General features: G+C 46.5%; 1 protein-coding gene across 2 annotated transcripts in view; it reads right to left on the bottom strand.

The window, feature by feature from the left end:
* Window positions 1-16,306, bottom strand: part of LOC132891072 (coiled-coil domain-containing protein 136-like) — a 91,752-nt gene that overhangs the window by 36,262 nt on the left and 39,184 nt on the right. For both annotated transcript variants that reach the window (XM_060928549.1, XM_060928550.1), the window contains exons 2-4: window positions 12,411-12,629; window positions 10,399-10,473; window positions 9,917-10,093 (exon numbers count right to left, since the gene is read on the bottom strand). In XM_060928549.1, coding sequence (XP_060784532.1) covers window positions 9,917-10,093; window positions 10,399-10,473; window positions 12,411-12,629 — 471 coding nt within the window. The remainder of the gene's footprint in view (window positions 1-9,916; window positions 10,094-10,398; window positions 10,474-12,410; window positions 12,630-16,306) is intronic.

Here is a 16,306-nt window from a genome sequence, read left to right as displayed (position 1 = left end):
CCTCTCTCTCTTTCCCCCCCTCCCCTTCTGTGTCTCGTCCTCGCCCCATTCCCCCACCACGGAGGCGGCGGCCGGCTCCCTCACAGCCAGTCCGCCACACCCGCGGTGCCCTCCCATTTCCCGCTTCCATGTCTGTCTCTCCCCCCCTCAGGTGAGTGAGCCCCAGAGTACCGGTGCAGAGAGAAAGCCCGGGCCGGTTTGCTGGCGCTGCGGGGAGCCGAGGCACCTCCAGCATCAATGCTCGGCAAAAGAGGTGGGCGCGGTGGTCCGGATCCCCGACGCGCCAGGAGCCGCCCTCGATTGGGCCGGAGCGTATCGCATACCGGTGAGTATCCAAGGGGATACATATCAGGCTTTGGTGGACTCTGGCTGTAATCAGACCTCAATCCACCAAAGCCTGGTGCAAGACGAGGCATTGGGGGGAGCACAATTGGTGAAGGTGTTGTGTGTGCACGGGGATGTTCACAACTACCCTTTAGTGTCGGTCCACATTTTATTTCGAGGGGAGAAATTTAGTGTAAAGGCGGCGGTTAATCCTCGCCTTACCCACTCGATAATTTTGGGGACTGATTGGCCGGGATTTGGGGAGTTAATGAGTAATTTAGTAAAGAGTGGGTCCTGCCGTAGTTTAGCGCGGGGAGGTCCCGGTGTCGCATTGGTGGGAGCAGCTGTCACAGAGCCATCTACGTCATCTCCACGTCAGAGTGAGGAGCAGCAGGCTCCTCCTCCCTCTCTCGGGGAATCCCTAGAGGATTTCCCATTAGAGCAGGCACAAGACGAGACTCTGCAGCATGCATTTGACCAAGTGAGAGTAATCGATGGTCAAACGCTCCAGCCAAACATCACCTCGTCCTTCCCCTATTTCTCTATTATGAAAGATAGATTATACCGAGTGATGCAGGACACTCAGACTAAAGAGCAGATCATGCAGCTTTTGATTCCAAAGAGCCGCCGGGAATTAGTATTTAGTCCCATGGCTGGACACTTGGGGCAGGATAAGACACTAGCCCGAATAATGGCCCGGTTCTATTGGCCAGGGATTAGCAGCGATGTCCGTAGGTGGTGTACGGCGTGCCGCGAATGCCAGTTAGTAAATCCAGCGGCCATTCCAAAAGCGCCTTTGCGCCCTCTACCATTAATCGAGACCCCATTCGAAAGAATTGGGATGGATCTCGTCGGGCCATTAGATCGGTCAACATGAGGGTATCGCTTTATTTTAGTCCTGATGGACTATGCAACGCGATACCCGGAAGCAGTGCCTCTGCACAATATCTCAGCACACAGTATTGCGGAAGTGCTCTTCCACATCATCTCCGGAGTTGGAATCCCCAAAGAGATTCTGACTGACCAAGGCACCTCGTTTATGTCAAGCACACTGAGTGTATGGGTTATTGGGAATCAAGCCAATCTGCACCAGCGTTTATCACCCACAAACAGACGGTTTAGTCGAACGGTTTAATCGCACCCTCAAAAACATAATTAAAATATTTGTAAGCGAGGATGCATGTAATTGGGATAAATGGCTCGAACCCCTGCTTTTCGGAGGGCGAGAGGTCCCACAAGCCTCCACGGGGTTCTCCCCATTCAAATTATTATATGGGCGTAAGCTGCATGGCATCCTAGATGTGCTGCGGGAAAATTGGGAGGAGGGACCTTCAACCAGCAAAAATACAATTCAATATGTTCTCGACCTGCGCACAAAACTCCACACACTCACGCACCTAACCCAGGAGAATTTGCGGCAGGCCCAAGAATGGCAAATCCGCCTGTACGACAGGGGCACGCACCTTAGGGAGTTCACACAGGAAGATAAAGTGCTCATGCTGTTGCCCATGTCGAGCTCCAAATTGGGCGCCAAGTGGCAAGGACCCTTTGAGGTCACACGGCGAGTTGGGGACGTCGACTATGAGGTGAGGCGAATGGACAGGGGCAGGGCATTACAGATTTACCACCTCAATCTGTTAAAACTCTGGAACGAGGAAGTCCCCATGGCGTTGGTGTCGCTGGTTCCAGAGAAGGCAGAGCTGGGGCCGGAGGTTCAAAAGGGAACATTGACTACCACTCCAGTCCCCTGTGGAGACCACCTCTCCTCAACCCAACTCTTGGAGGTTGCCCAGTTGCAAGCCGAATTTTCGGACGTGTTCTCACCCCTGCCCGGCCGCACCCGCCTCATAGAACACCACATTGAGATGCCCCCGGGGGTGGTAGTGTGCAGCCGCCCTTACAGGCTGCCCGAACACAAAAAAAAGGTGGTTCAGGAAGAACTCGAGGCCATGCTCGACATGGGCATCATCAATGAGTCCCACAGTGACTGGAGCAGCCCAGTGGTCCTGGTTCCCAAGGCCGACGGGTCGGTCCGGTTCTGTGTGGACTATAGAAAAGTCAATGCGGTGTCTAAATTCAACACGTACCCAATGCCTCGTATTGACGAGTTGCTTGATCGACTAGTCATGGCTCGTTTTTATTCGACACTGGATTTGACAAAGAGATATTAGCAGATCCCCTTTACTCCATTATCCCAAGAAAAAACGGCCTTTTCCACACCGTTTGGCTTACACCAGTTTGTGACACTTCCTTTTGGGCTGTTTGGGGTGCCCGCTACATTCCAGAGGCTGATGGATAGGGTCCTCCGCCCCCACGCCACCTATGCGGCTGCATACCTCGATGACATTATTATCTATAGTAATGACTGGCCGCGGCACCTGCAACATCTGAGGGCTGTCCTTAGGTCGCTGAGGCGAGCAGGTCTCACAGCCAATCCGAAGAAGTGTGCGATTGGGCAGGTGGAAGTACGGTATCTGGAGTTCCACTTGGGCAGTGGGCAGGTGCGTCCCCAAATTAACAAGACGGCAGCGATTGCGGCCTGCCTGAGGCCCAAGACCAAAAAGGGGGTGAGACAGTTCCTGGGGCTGGCTACTATCATAGGTTTATACCTAATTATTCAGATGTCACCAGCCCGCTGACTGATCTCACTAAAAAGGGGGCACCAGATCCGGTCCAGTGGACGGAGCAATGCCAGCGGGCTTTTTCTGAGGTAAAGGCTGCACTGTGTGGGGGGCCACTGTTACACTCCCCTGACTTTTCTCTCCCTTTTATATTGCAGATGGACACATCGGACAGAGGGCTGGGGGCTGTTTTGTCCCAGGAGGTGGAGGGGGAGGATCGTCCAGTGCTCTACATAAGCCAGAAGCTGTCAGTGCATGAGGGGCGCTACAGCACCATAGAGAAGGAGTGCCTGGCCATCAAGTGGGCGGTCCTTGCCCTCCGTTACTACCTGCTGGGACGCCCTTTCACCCTCTGTTCAGACCATGCGCCCCTCCAGTGGCTCCACCGCATGAAGGATGCCAACGCGTGGATCACCCATTGGTATCTGGCACTCCAACCCTTTAACTTCAAGGTGGTCCACAGGCCGGGGGTGCAGATGGTCGTGGCGGACTTCCTCTCCCGTCAAGGGGGGGGGGAGTCAGCTGCGGGCCAGATGGCTGCCCAGCCTGAGTCGGGCGGTGGGGGTATGTGGCAGTGGGGGCGTGGTCAAGCGTCGGTCTGTGACAGGACGGCAGAGTCAGGGAAGGTAAGTGGCAGAATCACTACACCTGATGTTAGTTAGCCTGTCTTTATGTGCCTTCCCCAGTGACCACGCCCTATATAAGGAGAGAGAGAGAGCAGAGGAAGAGGGCTCTCTCCCCAACCAGATGACTTATGTGTGTGTATGTATGCGTGTGGCTGGGAGAGTGTGTTTTTGCGGCTGAAAAGTGCAAATAAAAAGAGTTTTTGGAACTCAGTTCTGGCCTGGCAAACTTCTGTGCTCCACCCACCCACTCTGATTTCTACAAACTTATTTAAATTTATTTTATTTTTATTTATTCTTTTGTAAACACTATTTTATCTTCTATTTTTTGACATGTTTACTTCTTCCTTGATTCAGGAGCTTGGTTGTAAATTTTGAATTTCCCTCCAGGGATTAATAAAGTAATTCTGATTCTGATTTGCATTTTTATCACCAAAAGTCAAAGTTCCTCCTGTGCCAGGACCTGGTCTTCCCAGGCAGTCTCCCATCTCAGTACTAACCAGACACTTAAGGCACACTGCGAAGCCCCGATCTCCGTTTCTATAGCCTTCGGCCTCTTGCCTATTATAAAGCTAGGGTTACAGTGGGGGTGGGTCCTCTGGTAACTGCAAGAATTTGACTCCCCACTCACATCTGTATTGCAGCGTGCCTTGCCAGACAGCAGTAGGTACCATTTTTATGATGGTCTTTGGCATGACCCGACTGCGAGTAGAACTCGTGATCTCCTAGTCAAGAGGCGGATATGCGAACCACTAGGCCAGCTCACGGTCCTTTTTATCACCACCTGGTACCAAACATTATCCACTCCACACACTGATTAGGTTTAATTTATATTATTTTCTATACAACAACATTTTGGCAGCTGTGGGCTATTTTTATACTCGTCAAAAATTCCATTCTTGTTCCATTACAACTCCAGTTTGGCTTAAAAACTGTGACCCTGGCAATCATGTACATGAAATATAATGAGCTGATTGATATGGATTATTTCCTGGATAATTCAATTTTCAAGCATTTCTTTTTCCCAAAATGCCTATAGATGAGATACTAGAAATAAAGTGACTAAGAACACATCATCCAATCAAAGTACAAATATAAATACAAATAGGAAACAAGAATGGTTATACCTGTGTGTGTGTGTGTGTGTGTGTGTGTGTGTGTGTGTGTGTGTGTGTGTGTAATAGTTTTATGCCAATGCCAAAATAATATGACCCAGAGTGACTGAGTTTCTGATGGATACTAAAATTTATTTTTATTCTCCCAGTGATTTGTCACTGTCAGTAGAAAACGGTCCAGATTCATGAAGATTCAATGTGTCCGAGTCACTCAGTCAGTTCTCAGGTACTGGCAGTGTGTAAAGCTCTCCAGTTTAGGATCAGTTAACTCAATGAGTCATGATCTAAAGTCTGATCACCAGCATGCAGTGTTTCAGCTGGTTGACCTTTGACCTAAAGACCAAAAAAGGAAGTCTGAAAAGTCCTAACATAAACACATGAATCCCAAACATCTCATCAGCAGACGCATTTTACTCTTCGTCTGATCTTTATTATTGTTTGAGAATATACTGAAGAAACTAAAATCCTTTGTGAAACTAAAATCTGTCACAGCGAATAGTTTTTCAGCCAGACAGAATTCAGAACACTTCCTGGCCTCGTAGTGAAGGATGGATTCTGCTTGGAGAAAATAAGCTATGACGTTTCTCCAGGTTCCTCAGTGTGTGAGCTTGTGTTCTTATTAATACAGTGACATCACATTCTCGGCATCCTGAACCCCTCCCCTCTCCCAGACACACACACACACAGGGGGGCAAAGCCATTCGTAATGCCAGTGTCTGCTGCCTCTTATTAAAAGCATCATGATTTATGTCTCTGGCTGCAGGACGCTAAGCATGAGGTCGGCTTTGGAGATAAAGTCAACGGCATGTGTGTTTATTTCACGGTGATATCAGCACACAGCAGTGTGTGAGAAACACATGCTCTTTATAAGACAAAATAAACAGAGGAGCAGAGGAGGGTAGGAACGCGTTTACTCCGTAACATGTACTTAAGTAACTTTTACTAATAAACTGTACTCATAGAAGTCATTTTAACACATAATACTTTTCACTCTAACTCAAGGATATTTACAATTAAAAAAAAAATGCTCTGTGGCAGCGGGGTCATGATCGAGTGTTGGCTGTGGGCAGAGAGGAATCAGGTAGAACCAGCAAGTAATACATGTCTGTGTCTAATCTCAGCGATCCACGAATAACCCAAGCCCTAACCCTCGTTTTTTTGTGTGCTAATCCAGAGAGAGAACACACACGCACAGAGCACTATGCTGGGGGGTGATATTGTGTGAAGCAGTAAAGACAGCTGAAAAACTCATATTGTATTAATAAATCACCCTCAGTTGTTGCAAGCTTGTCTCCTGGATTTTCATTTTCACAAGAACCACAAGAGTGTTTCATGAATTTGTTACTCCATTATGTTAGACTACACACTTCTTGCTAATTTAATTTATTATCTCTCTCTAGCCGCTTTATCCTTCTACAGGGTCGCAGGCGAGCTGGATCCTATCCCAGCTGACTACGGGCGAAAGGCGGGGTTCACCCTGGACAAGTCGCCAGGTCATCACAGGGCTGACACATAGACACAGACAACCATTCACACTCACATTCACACCTACGCTCAATTTAGAGTCACCAGTTAACCTAACCTGCATGTCTTTGGACTGTGGGGGAAACCGGAGCACCCGGAGGAAACCCACGCGGACACGGGGAGAACATGCAAACTCCACACAGAAAGGCCCTCGCCGGCCCCGGGGCTCGAACCCAGGACCTTCTTGCTGTGAGGCGACAGCGCTAACCACTACACCACCGTGCCGCCCTAATTCCTTTCCTTTGAAATCACATGAAGTTTATGACGCCACTCGATGCCAAGCAAACCATGAGTCTAATTTAATTTAATTTATTTTAATTCACACACACTGCTTCTATGACATTAACATCAGATTGGAAGTGTGTGGGAACAAATCCTCGAACCCACTGTAAGGAGTCTGACTGCAGAGCCACAGATCTGCAGTTTTACAGCAGCAGATTCAGGACAGAGGCGTAGAACACACGTGCAGCAGAACATCAGGTGAACCTGCTAATTCACTCGATTATGAGACGTAGAAAGTGAGTGTTAGTGCTAGTTGTATGTGTCATCATGGATATTACCATTCAGGGAGGGATATCATCACCCTAACCTCTAACCCCTAACCCTAAACTAACCCTAACCCTTAAACGCTAATCCTAACCCTAACCCTTAACCCTAACCCTCACCCTAAACCTAACCCTCATCCTAAACCTAACCCTAACCCTAAAAACACTGAATTGTTGATTAGCCTAACAGATACTAAAATAAACCAAAGAAAGTGTCAGTTTTCAGAAAGTGTTGAATGGCACTGGCCTGAAACTGCTGCTATAAAACTGTGAGGTGTAAAGTTGTGGAGTGTAAAACTGTGCAAGTATAAAGTTGTAGGAGTAAAACTGTGGGGTGTAAAACTCTGTGGTGTAAATCTGTGGGTGTAAAGTTGTGGGGGTGTAAAAGTGTGGAGGCATAAAATTGTGGGGATAAAACTGTGGGGGTATAAAATTGTAGGAGTAAAACTGTGGGGTGTAAAACTCTGGGGTGTAAATCTGTGGGTGTAAAGTTGTGGGGGTGTAAAAGTGTGGAGGCATAAAATTGTGGGGATAAAACTGTGGGGGTATAAAATTGTAGGAGTAAAACTGTGGGGTGTAAAACTCTGGGGTGTAAATCTGTGGGTGTAAAGTTGTGGGGGTGTAAAAGTGTGGAGGCATAAAATTGTGGGGATAAAACTGTGGGGTGTAAAACTGTGGAGGTATAAAATTGTAGGAGTAAAACTGTGGGGTGTAAAACTCTGGGGTGTAAATCGGTGGGTGTAAAGTTGTGGGGGTGTAAAAGTGTGGAGGCATAAAATTGTGGGGATAAAACTGTGGGGTGTAAAACTGTGGGGTGTAAATCTGTGGGTGTAAAGTTGTGGGGGTGTAAAACTGAAGGTGTAAAACTGGAGGTGTAAAACTGTGGGAGTGACACTGTGAGGTATAAAGCTGTGGGGGTGTAAAACTCTTAGGTGTAAAGTTGTGGGGGTAAACTGAGGTGTAAAAGTGTGGAGGTATAAAATTGTGGGGCTAAAACTGTGAGGTGTAAAGCTGTAGGGTGTAAAACTGTGGGGGTATAAAGTTGTGGGATGTAAAACAGTGGGGTGTAAAGCTGTGGGGGTGTAAAACTCTGGGATGTAAAGTTGTGTGTTGTAAAGCTGTTGGGGTGTATAATTGTTGAGGTATAAAATTGTAGGGGTAAAACTGAAGTGTAAAGCTGTGGGGGTGTAGAGTTGTGGGGTGTAAAACTGTGGGTGTAAAACTGTGAGGTGAAAAGTTGTGCAGTGTAAAACTGTGGAGTGTAAAGCTGTTTGGTGTAAAACTGTGGAGGTGTAAAGCTGTGAAGTGTAAATATGTGGGTGTAAAACTTTGAGGTGTAAAGTTGAGCAGTGTAAAACTGTGAGGTGTGAAAGTTGTGGGGTGTAAAACTGTGAGGTATAAAAGTTGTGGGGTGTAAAGCTGTGGGCATAAAACTGTGGGGTGTAAAGTTGTGGGTTGTAAAGCTGTGGGATGTAAAACTGTGGCTCTGCAGTCAGGAAAAATGGAAGTGTTGTTATTACCATTACAGCACTTTCTAAGATTTATGAAACTATCTTGTGGTAAAATTGCCTTACTTCATGTTATTTGGTAAATATCTAATTTATTATTATTTATTATTTTTAATTAAAATAAGATTTAGTATGGTGCCACGGTGGTGTAGTGGTTAGCGCTGTTGCCTCACAGCAAGAAGGTCCGGGTTCGAGCCCCGTGGCCGGCGAGGGCCTTTCTGTGCGGAGTTTGCATGTTCTCCCCGTGTCCGCGTGGGTTTCCTCCGGGTGCTCCGGTTTCCCCCACAGTCCAAAGACATGCAGGTTAGGTTAACTGGTGACTCTAAATTGAGCGTAGGTGTGAATGTGAGTGTGAATGGTTGTCTGTGTCTATGTGTCAGCCCTGTGATGACCTGGCGACTTGTCCAGGGTGTACCCCGCCTTTCACCCGTAGTCAGCTGGGATAGGATCCAGCCCGCCTGCGACCCTGTAGAACAGGATAAAGCGGCTACAGATAATGAGATGAGATGAAGATTTAGTGCCTGAATGAACAGATTTTATGTTATGTTTATTATACAAGCACTTTAAATATTTATTTTGGGCTTAACTGATCCATCCATCCATTATCTGTAGCCACTTATCTTGTGCAGGGTCGCGGGTGAGCTGGATCCTATCCCAGCTGACTCTGGGTGAGGGGCGGGGTTCACCCTGGACAAGTCACCAGGTCATCGCAGGGCGACACACAGCCATTCACACTCACATTCACACCTACGGTTAATTTAGAGTCACCAGTTAACCTAACCTGCATGTCTTTGGACTGTGGGGGAAACCGGATCACCCGGAGGAAACCCACACGGACACGGGGAGAACATGCAAACTCCACACAGAAAGGCCCCCATCAGCCAGTGGGCTCGAACCCAGAACCTTCTTGCTGTGAGGTGACAGTGATAACCACTACACCACCGTGCCACCCAGCTTAACTGATATTCAGATTCTCATTCTCATCTCATTATCTGTAGCCACTTTATCCTGTTCTACAGGCAGGCAAGCTAGAGCCTATCCCAGTCCTTTATGAGATTCTTTTTTTACTCATACTTAAGTTTTATTATTATTATTATTATTATTATTATTATTATTATAAAGTAACAGTACTTTTACTTTAATCCAGCTTTTGCTCTACACACCTGTACAGAGGAGGAACAAATGAAGAATCAGTCTTTTGATTTCTCCTGAACAAATGATCCATTAGTACACTCATCTCCTCACAACATCACCTTCATCTTATTACACAGCCGTGAAAATAATCAGCTCTTATTGGCTGGTGGCTGATCATTATTTTCTTCATCAGGCTCCATAAATATAGATGGGGTCAAAACCTCAAATTATGCTTCTAAATCAAGGTGTGGAAGGGATAGGGTGGGATAGGGTGGGGTAGGGTGGGGCAAGGTGAGGCAGGGTGGGGCAGGGTGAGGCAGGGCGAGGGAAGGCGAGGCAGGAGTGTGCCACATGAGGGAGGTTAACCAAATAAAATGACATAAAGCTGATATTTTTATATTGTTCATTTTGTGAGGTGGTGAAACATGTACATTACATCTGCCACATCCTTTATTCTCTGATATCTAAATTTCTGCTCTTCTCCTCTCTCCTTCTCATCCTATCTTCATCTCCCCTCCTTACCCTCTCTCCTTCTCTCTTCATCCCTCCTCTGACTCTTCATTGAGATCTCGGCTCTCAGTGTCACGGTCTCCAGCTCGTACTCCTCCACTGTCTGCTGGAGCGTCAGCACCTCCTCCTGCAGCTCCACCTTCTGCTGCTCCACTCCCTCAATCTCCTGCTGGACTGAACACAGCTGGGCTGGAGAGAGAGAGAGAGAGAGAGAGAGAGAGAGAGTGTGTGTTAGAAATACTTTAAACACTATGACAGATAATTGAAAAAGATATGTTTCATTTTATCTTGTGTAAAATATAATGGTATAAGATGGGAACATTGCTGTCTATGAAATATAAAATGTATGAGGGATGAAGTACAGTGAGCAGGTCATTATTGAGAAATAAACCCGACAGGGTGAAGCAGGATGTGGAACGCAGGACTCTTAAATCTCCCTGGAGGGGTTTATTTCACCATAATCATGTGCTGGCTGTAATTATTCCACTCGTTACCCTGTAGACACTGGAGCTGTCGGGTGAAGGCCTCGGCCTGGTGTGCGCTCGCTAAGCGTTCCTCCTCCAGAAGCCCTGCAGGTTAGCAGAGAGAGATTAGAGCTTCAGTTAAACGGAAACAGGATTAAACCATGATTTCTGTTTACAAAACAAAGCACACTTTTAATAAAGACAATGAGGCTCTCTGGAAACTCTGTTGATTTTAATTAAATTAAAAAGGGTGTGGTTTTCCGCCACAATCCTGACACACCTCCAGCTCTTCTGTTCAGTTGGCTGACTCACGGCACAGTGCTGAGATCAGGTAAAGTCAGATTAGATAATGATAATTCTTATTATTTTATTTTAAGCTCCATGTCAAGAGAAAGAGGTGCTAGAAATGCAGTGATGTCATCACATGACTGACTGAGCTATTAAATGAAGCCCCGCCCCTTGTTCAGGTGGTCCTCATGATTTTATATTGCTCTCGTTATCTCATCTCATCATCTCTAGCTGCTTTATCCTGTTCTACAGGGTCGCAGGCGAGCTGGAGCCTATCCCAGCTGACTACGGGCGAAAGGCGGGGTTCACCCTGGACAAGTCGCCAGGTCATCACAGGGCTGACACATAGCTCTCGTTATATATAAATATAATTAATGCCTTTCTGTCACTATTTACAACACTGTCTGAGTCAAATCCATGTTTAATATTTTGTAAAATCTTTCAGTGTGAAACTACACACAGTTTGGATTTCTGCTGGTGAAGAATAAAATTAAATTAAATGAAACCTGATTAGACATTAAAGGCATTAGTGTTAGCGCAGAGCTGAGATAAACTCAGCAGTGCAGGCGTGGCTGTGAGCTCTAACAGTGAGCACGCTCAGAGGAATGTCAGTGATGTCATCTGCCATCTGGGATTTAGGACAGCAAAAGAGTCTGGAAGCTTCTCTGATCCTGCAGCTGCTCTCCAGAAAAAAAAAACCTCAGAGGCTGCCATCCAAAACTGTTTATAACACTCACTCAGTGACTTCCACTTGTCCACTTCCTACAGCAGAGTGGAGGAGCTTTAGTGGCCATAATGAGCGAGGGGAGGGACAAGGGGGCAGAGGGGGTGAGGGACAGAGACAGAGCAAGAGAGACAGGGGACAGATAGAGGGGGGCAAAGAGAGAGGGGGACAGAGAGAGAGAAAGAGAGAGAGAGAGAGGGATGGGGACAGAGACAGAGCAAGAGAGACAGGGACAGAGAGAGGGGGACAAAGAGAGAGGGGGACAGAGAGAGAGAGAGAGAGAGGGATGGGGACAGAGACAGAGCAAGAGAGACAGGGACAGAGAGAGGGGGACAAAGAGAGAGAGAGGGGGATGGGGACAGAGAGGGGGGATGGGGGACAGAGGGGGGGAGAAAGATACTCATTCATGTCCTTCACCTTGGTTGAGTCATTGTATTTTAGGGTTCTTTTAGAACTGTTAAATGAAAATGTAATCATGTATTACCCATAATGCACTGCAAATGGGGGGGCAGCATGGTGGTGTAGTGGTTAGCACTGTCGCCTCACAGCAAGAAGGTCCGGGTTCGAGCCCCGTGGCCGGCGAGGGCCTTTCTGTGCGGAGTTTGCATGTTCTCCCCGTGTCCATGTGGGTTTCCTCCGGGTGCTCCGGTTTCCCCCACAGTCCAAAGACATGCAGGTTAGGTTAACTGGTGACTCTAAATTGACCGTAGGTGTGAATGTGAGTGTGAATGGTTGTCTGTGTCTATGTGTCAGCCCTGTGATGACCTGGCGACTTGTCCAGGGTGAACCCCGCCTTTCACCCGTAGTCAGCTGGGATAGGCTCCAGCTCGCCTGCGACCCTGTAGAACAGGATAAATGGCTACAGATAATGGAATGGATGGATGGATGGATGGATGGATGGATGGGCACTGCGAGTGGTGTGTGTGAGTATAAGTGTGTGTGTGTGTGTGTGTGTGTGTGTGTGTGTGTGTGTGTGTGAGTGAGATAGTGAACTGTAGTGTGTGGGACACAGCTGTAGTGAGAATCTCACCTTGCAGCTCTGCACTGTTCTCCTCGTGTTTCTGTGACGCCTCTCGCACCTCCTCAAGCTCTAGCAGGAGGTGCAGTATCTGAGCTCTCAGCGACTCCAGCTCCTCCTCCTGACTCTTCTCCTCCTTCTCTCCTCCCTCTATCTCTGTTTTTTCCTGCTCCTTTTCTGTTGTCTGGCCGTCCATCGTGTCCTCACCTGCTTTCAGATCACCGCTCTCCTCTTCACAGGAGAAACATCACCACAAACAAAACCCCGTTTATTTACAGCTGTCTGTCTGCAACACTCCCAACACACATAGCACATATGGAGTGATACAGAACATCAGTACCATCACAATTTACTTTATTTATGACAAATAGTATTGTGTGATGAATATAACTGCTAATTATGAAAAATCTGCATTTCATCTTGAGGCTCTTCATATCACAGACTGTAGATCGGAGCAAAATGTGAAAGAAATCATTTTCTCTTTTATTCTCTGCAGTATAATCTGTTAATGACAACATTTATGGACAAAATATTTTACAGATTTAATTCTAATGAGTTAAAAGTGTGAAAGTGACGTGGGCAGGAAGGAACTGTGCTCTAAAGAGACATGAGCTGAAGTTCATCAGTCCACCTTTAACACTGACTCATCACTCAGAGATGTGTGTGTGTGTGGGGGGGGGGGGGGGTGTGGGGGTGTGTGTGGGGGTGTTTACACTCTGACACCACCATCTAGTGGAACAGTGAAGCACTGACACACATAAACACATTTCACACCTGAAACACATTCTACTGTCATGAAGGATAAAAATACAATTATATGAAATTATTTATTTTCTACACGTGTGTGTGTGTGTGTGTGTGTGTGTGTGTGTGTGTGTGTGTGTGTGTGTGTTAGACTGAGATAGAAGGTCTGAGAAGGTAACACAATGGAATCAGATGGAAATGTTTTAAATCCTGGAGGATCTGCACTTTGCAGATGTCACTGTCCTGATATCAAACAAACAGCACCTTCAGATAAAGACTGAGAGATTGAACACACATCTAACACGCAGGAAAGTCAGTGTTGCTAAAAGTAAACTTCTACAAACAACTTCAGAAATCAAGATGCAGTGAAGTGAACCGGCAGGAAACAGCACATGGACAAGTTCATGCATTCCCAGGCGACAGGTTCCAATCAAGGAGGAGGGACAGAAGACATTCATCACAGAATAATGAAGGTGAGAACTGCGTTCAGGAAACTGAAGATCTAGAACTATATTATTCAAAATAATTTTTAACTAATCCTAATCCATTAACTAAACCTTAACTAACCATCAACTAACCATTAACTTCTAACACCAAAAAAAAAAACAAATTAATCTCAGTCCAACCCGAGCACTATGTGTTCTCTCTCGCTCTCTCTCTCTCTCCCACATACATTTTGTTATTGTACATTTGCACCCACACACTCCCATTTCTACACGTAACTCTTATAACACGACCCCATGACACACAAACTCTCTCTTTCAGTGACTCTCTCACATACATCTTGTTATTTATTGTACCTGTTTGCACCCACACACTCAAATTTCTGCACTTAGCTCTTATAACACTACCCCCACGACACACACACACACACACACACACACACACACACACACACACACACACGTCTGAAAATCATCACTGCATGTGTTAATTCACAACACAGTAAAAGAACATTAACCGTTTCTATTCTGGTCATTTATACGTTTCTAGAATGCAGGGTTTAGAGAGCAGAGTAACATAATGCAAAGTTTTGGAGTCCAGGGTCCAGAGGGTGAAGTTTAGAGTGCATATTAAAGATGATAAACTCCTTCCACCTTAGTGACAGGTGGAGGGTGTGATGCCTACAGCAGCATCTGGGAGATTTTTAACACCATGTTCAACTCCAGCCTCAGTAGAGTCCAAACACAAGTCTGTGATTATATACATACTGTATGTATACAGCTCTGGAAAAAATTAAGGGATCACTTCATCTTTTTCTTATATCAGCATCTCTCTGTATGGCAGCCATTTCATTCCAGTAGCTGTGCTGGAATTCCAACACAAGCATACCTCATTTTATTTGATGATGTTTGTCCTTCGGGGTCAAAAATGACCATGACTTCAATTTGGTGGGTGGCAGTTGTAGGTCTGGAGGTGACTGTTGAGGCCAATCCAGGCTCTGAAGGTATGCCCACATGTCAGGCACGTGTGGGTAGGTGCTGTAGTGGAGGTGGCAATAGTTCGAGCCTTCAGTGCAGCTCGTTTCTTCTGGGCCTCAGTGATGCATTTCATCTCTACTGCACATGCGCCACTTTTGAACTTCACTCTCCATGCTGGACAATCCTGAGCAAGTGATTGTGCCAGGAGTTGAGATCAATTTCTTGGATTTTGAGGAATACTTTGAGATTGTTCTTGAAGTATTCTTCTGCCCCCTAGATAAGCACTTGCCTTGGCACAGCTCTCCAAACAACAACTGTTTGGGTAGTTGACTGTCTGGCATCCTGACAACATGGCTGATACATCTGGCTTGGGCTTTCTGCAGAAGAGTGTTAACACTGGGAAGTCCAGCCCCCAGTAGAGTGCACACGTTCCACGTGCCAAGGTTGAGTACCTTCACTTTCTTATTTATTTTCTTATTTGTTGTAATTTGACTACTTAGTGGGATCCCCACCAGCCGCAGTGAGCTGGCCAGGGTGAGGTGGAACAGGCTATGTTTGGGGCACCTCTTCTAGCCTTTTCCTCCATGGAGGTGAGCAATCTTAAACAGAGCTGCTCAGACACCCAGCGGGCTGACGAACTCCGCTGTTGTTTGTTCCAGCAGAGAGCGACCCTATGCCCTGGGCCGCCTGTGTGCAGGTTTGTGACTACAGCTTCCAATGTTTCTGCACCTGCTGCTTTGCCACTTGCCCATCACCACAGGACTTGAATTTGAAGTTATGACTTGCATGTGATTTGGATTAGAGTGAGGGAGAGTTGTGCAGTCATCAGCCTCACTCTCTCATCTCGACCTAACTGGGTCTAGGGGCAAGACAGAATCAAGATGGCTGGAGTTAGGTCAGGATGCAGTGGATGGCCAATAGTGTTCTGTGTGTTGCACTGTGCCCTGATTGTGCTCCACAAATGCAATGCTGGGTCAGCCTTCCTGCCCACTGAACCACCAGGTGGTGGTCTCCTCTGCACAGTCTGCTGAGTCCAGCCTTTGGTTGTAACCCTGGCCAGGGGGAGCGAGGGGTTGCTTGTACTTGCTCAAGGCACTACCCCAGGATAGTGGAGGGGAGGAGATGCCTTACTACTCCATTCATTTTATTTAATGAGGTATTGATTAGGTGATCACCTGAACCAAATCTTATTTAATTAGAAAAACTATAAAAACCACTGCTGTGGTCATCATGATCCTTTTGCAATAGGACCAGTTTGGATGGCAAAAACAGTGCTAGTAGGACCTTAAATTTAATTGGAATACTGAAAAATATATATTCATCATGCCAAAAGAGTTAAAAAGAAAAGTGTTGAGTGAGAAAAAGAAGGGTTCAAATCTGGCTTTATTGATAGAGGGATACAGTGAGTGTCAGGTTGCTTCCATCCTCAAAATTTTAAATACAGCAGTTCATAAGAACAAGGTCAAGCAGCAGACAATAGGGACAACAAAGTTACAGGCTGGGTGAAAACAACTCTCCACTGACCAGGATGATCCTCAGCTCCTTCGAATGTCATTCAACAACCATAGGATAACATCAAGTGACCTACAGAAAGAATGGCAAATTGCAGCTGGGGTTAAGTGAACAGCAAGGATGGTTCAAAACAGGCTCATCTGGGTAGGGTTGAAATCATGCAAAACTAGAAAAAAAAACCCTAATAAATGAGATGCAAAGAAGAGTCAGGCTGAGATTTGCTAAACATCA

This window comes from Neoarius graeffei, chromosome 8 (assembly GCF_027579695.1).
Source record: "Neoarius graeffei isolate fNeoGra1 chromosome 8, fNeoGra1.pri, whole genome shotgun sequence".
NCBI lineage: Eukaryota > Metazoa > Chordata > Actinopteri > Siluriformes > Ariidae > Neoarius > Neoarius graeffei.
This window is presented reverse-complemented; position numbering and strand designations above follow the sequence as displayed.